Source organism: Arachis hypogaea, chromosome 15, assembly GCF_003086295.3.
Source record: "Arachis hypogaea cultivar Tifrunner chromosome 15, arahy.Tifrunner.gnm2.J5K5, whole genome shotgun sequence".
Lineage (NCBI taxonomy): Eukaryota > Viridiplantae > Streptophyta > Magnoliopsida > Fabales > Fabaceae > Arachis > Arachis hypogaea.
The window spans coordinates 62570014-62571711 of record NC_092050.1 but is presented as its reverse complement, the minus strand read 5'-3'; the positions used below and the strand labels follow the sequence as shown (position 1 = coordinate 62571711).

The 1698-nt window shown below is 40.1% G+C and overlaps 1 protein-coding gene across 1 annotated transcript; it reads left to right on the top strand.

The window, feature by feature from the left end:
- The first annotated feature begins 244 nt into the window (after positions 1-244).
- On the top strand, positions 245-950 carry LOC112748520 (uncharacterized mitochondrial protein AtMg00860-like). Its single transcript, XM_025796753.1, has 2 exons — positions 245-829; positions 936-950. The coding sequence occupies exons 1-2, from the start codon at positions 245-247 to the stop codon at positions 948-950; spliced, it is 600 nt and encodes a 199-aa protein (XP_025652538.1).
- Positions 951-1698: the final 748 nt, after the last annotated feature.

The window sequence follows — 1698 nt, the reverse complement described above, 5'->3', positions numbered from 1 at the left end:
TTATAGGAAGCTGAATGCCGCAACAAGGAAAGACCATTACCCCTTGCCATTCATTGACCAGATGTTGGACCGACTTGCAGATAAATCTCATTACTACTTTCTTGATGGTTTTACTGGCTACTTCTAGATACATATTGCTCCTGAGGATCAGGAAAAGACCACCTTTACTTGTCCCTTTGGCACCTTTGCTTACAAAAGGATGCCATTTGTGTTATGCAATGCACCCGCCACTTTTTAGCGATACATGACTAGTATCTTTTCTGATCTCATGGAGAGTTGTCTGGAAGTCTTTATGGACGATTTCAGTGTATGTGGGACTTCTTTTGATAGCTGTTTAGAGAACTTAGCTAAAGTCTTAGAGAGGTATGTTAACACTAACCTTGTCCTCAATTTTGAAAAATGTCACTTCATGGTGAGACAAGGCATGATGTTAGGTCACGTAGTTTCTAATAAAGACATTTCTGTGGACCCGGCCAAGGTTGATGTCATTACTAGTCTACCTCACCCCTCTTCTGTGAGGGAGGTTCGCTCTTTTTTGGGACATGCAAGATTCTACAAGCGCTTCATCAAGAATTTTAGTAAGATTGCCTTGCCGATATCGTACCTGCTACAGAAGGATATAGATTTTGAGTTTGATAGTGCTTGCGAGGAAGCATTTGAGGAGTTGAGAAGAGCCATTACCACAGCACCAATTGTGAGGGGCCCTGATTGGATGCAGCCGTTTGAAATCATGTGTGACGCGTCAAATCATGCCGTAGGCACCGCACTTGCGCAGTGCGAGGGTAAGCTCCCTTACATTGTTGCTTATTCCTCAAAGGCATTGGATGCGGTACAATCCAATTACACCACTACACAAAAAGAACTTCTAGCAATTGTTCATGCATTGGATAGATTTAGATCTTATTTGCTAGGCTCCAAAATTGTGGTGTATACAGATCATGCAGCCTTAAAATATTTGTTGACAAAGAATGAGTCAAACCTAGGTTCATACGTGATGAGCGAATATTTTATACGTTTTTTGGTGTTAATTTCATATAGTTTTTACCATGTTTTATTTAGTTTTTATTAAGTTTTTATAGGTTTTAGTGTTAAATTCATATTTTTGGATTCCACTTTGAGTTTGTGTGTTTTTGTACCATTTCAGGTATTTTCTGGCTCAAATTGAGGAGTTGGAGCAAAAGTCTGATTCAGAGACAGAGAAAGCACTGCAGATGCTGTCCAGATCTGACCTCTTTGCACTCGGAAGAAATTTTCTGGAGCTACAGAAGTCCAAATGGAGCGTTCTTAATGGCTATGGAAAGCTGACTTCCAGAGCTTTCCAGAAATGTATAATAGTTTATACTTTGTTTCGGACTAGAAGGCCCAAAACTGGCGTCCAAACGCCCAGAGAGGATACCCCAGCTGGCGTTCCACGCCCTAGAGACCTCATAGCACGTGGATCTCATCAAAGCTCAGTCCAAACACTCACCAAGTAGGCCTCAAAAGTAGATGTTAGCACTAAAAAGATTGTTTTACCCTTACTAGTCGTTGTTTAGTATTTAAGGGATTTTATTTATGTTATTCGAGACTTTTACTTCACTTTTACCATCATATATTGTTTTACCATTGTATCTCTCATCAGTATGAGTTTCTAAACCTCCTAGGTTGAAGGGAGGAGCCCTACTGAGTCCTATGAATTAATAAAAGTATTACTATTCC

Excerpts from the sequence above, each read along its gene's own strand:
- LOC112748520 (XM_025796753.1), top strand. The coding sequence starts at position 245 with ATGACTAGTATCTTTTCTGATCTCATGGAGAGTTGTCTGGAAGTCTTT.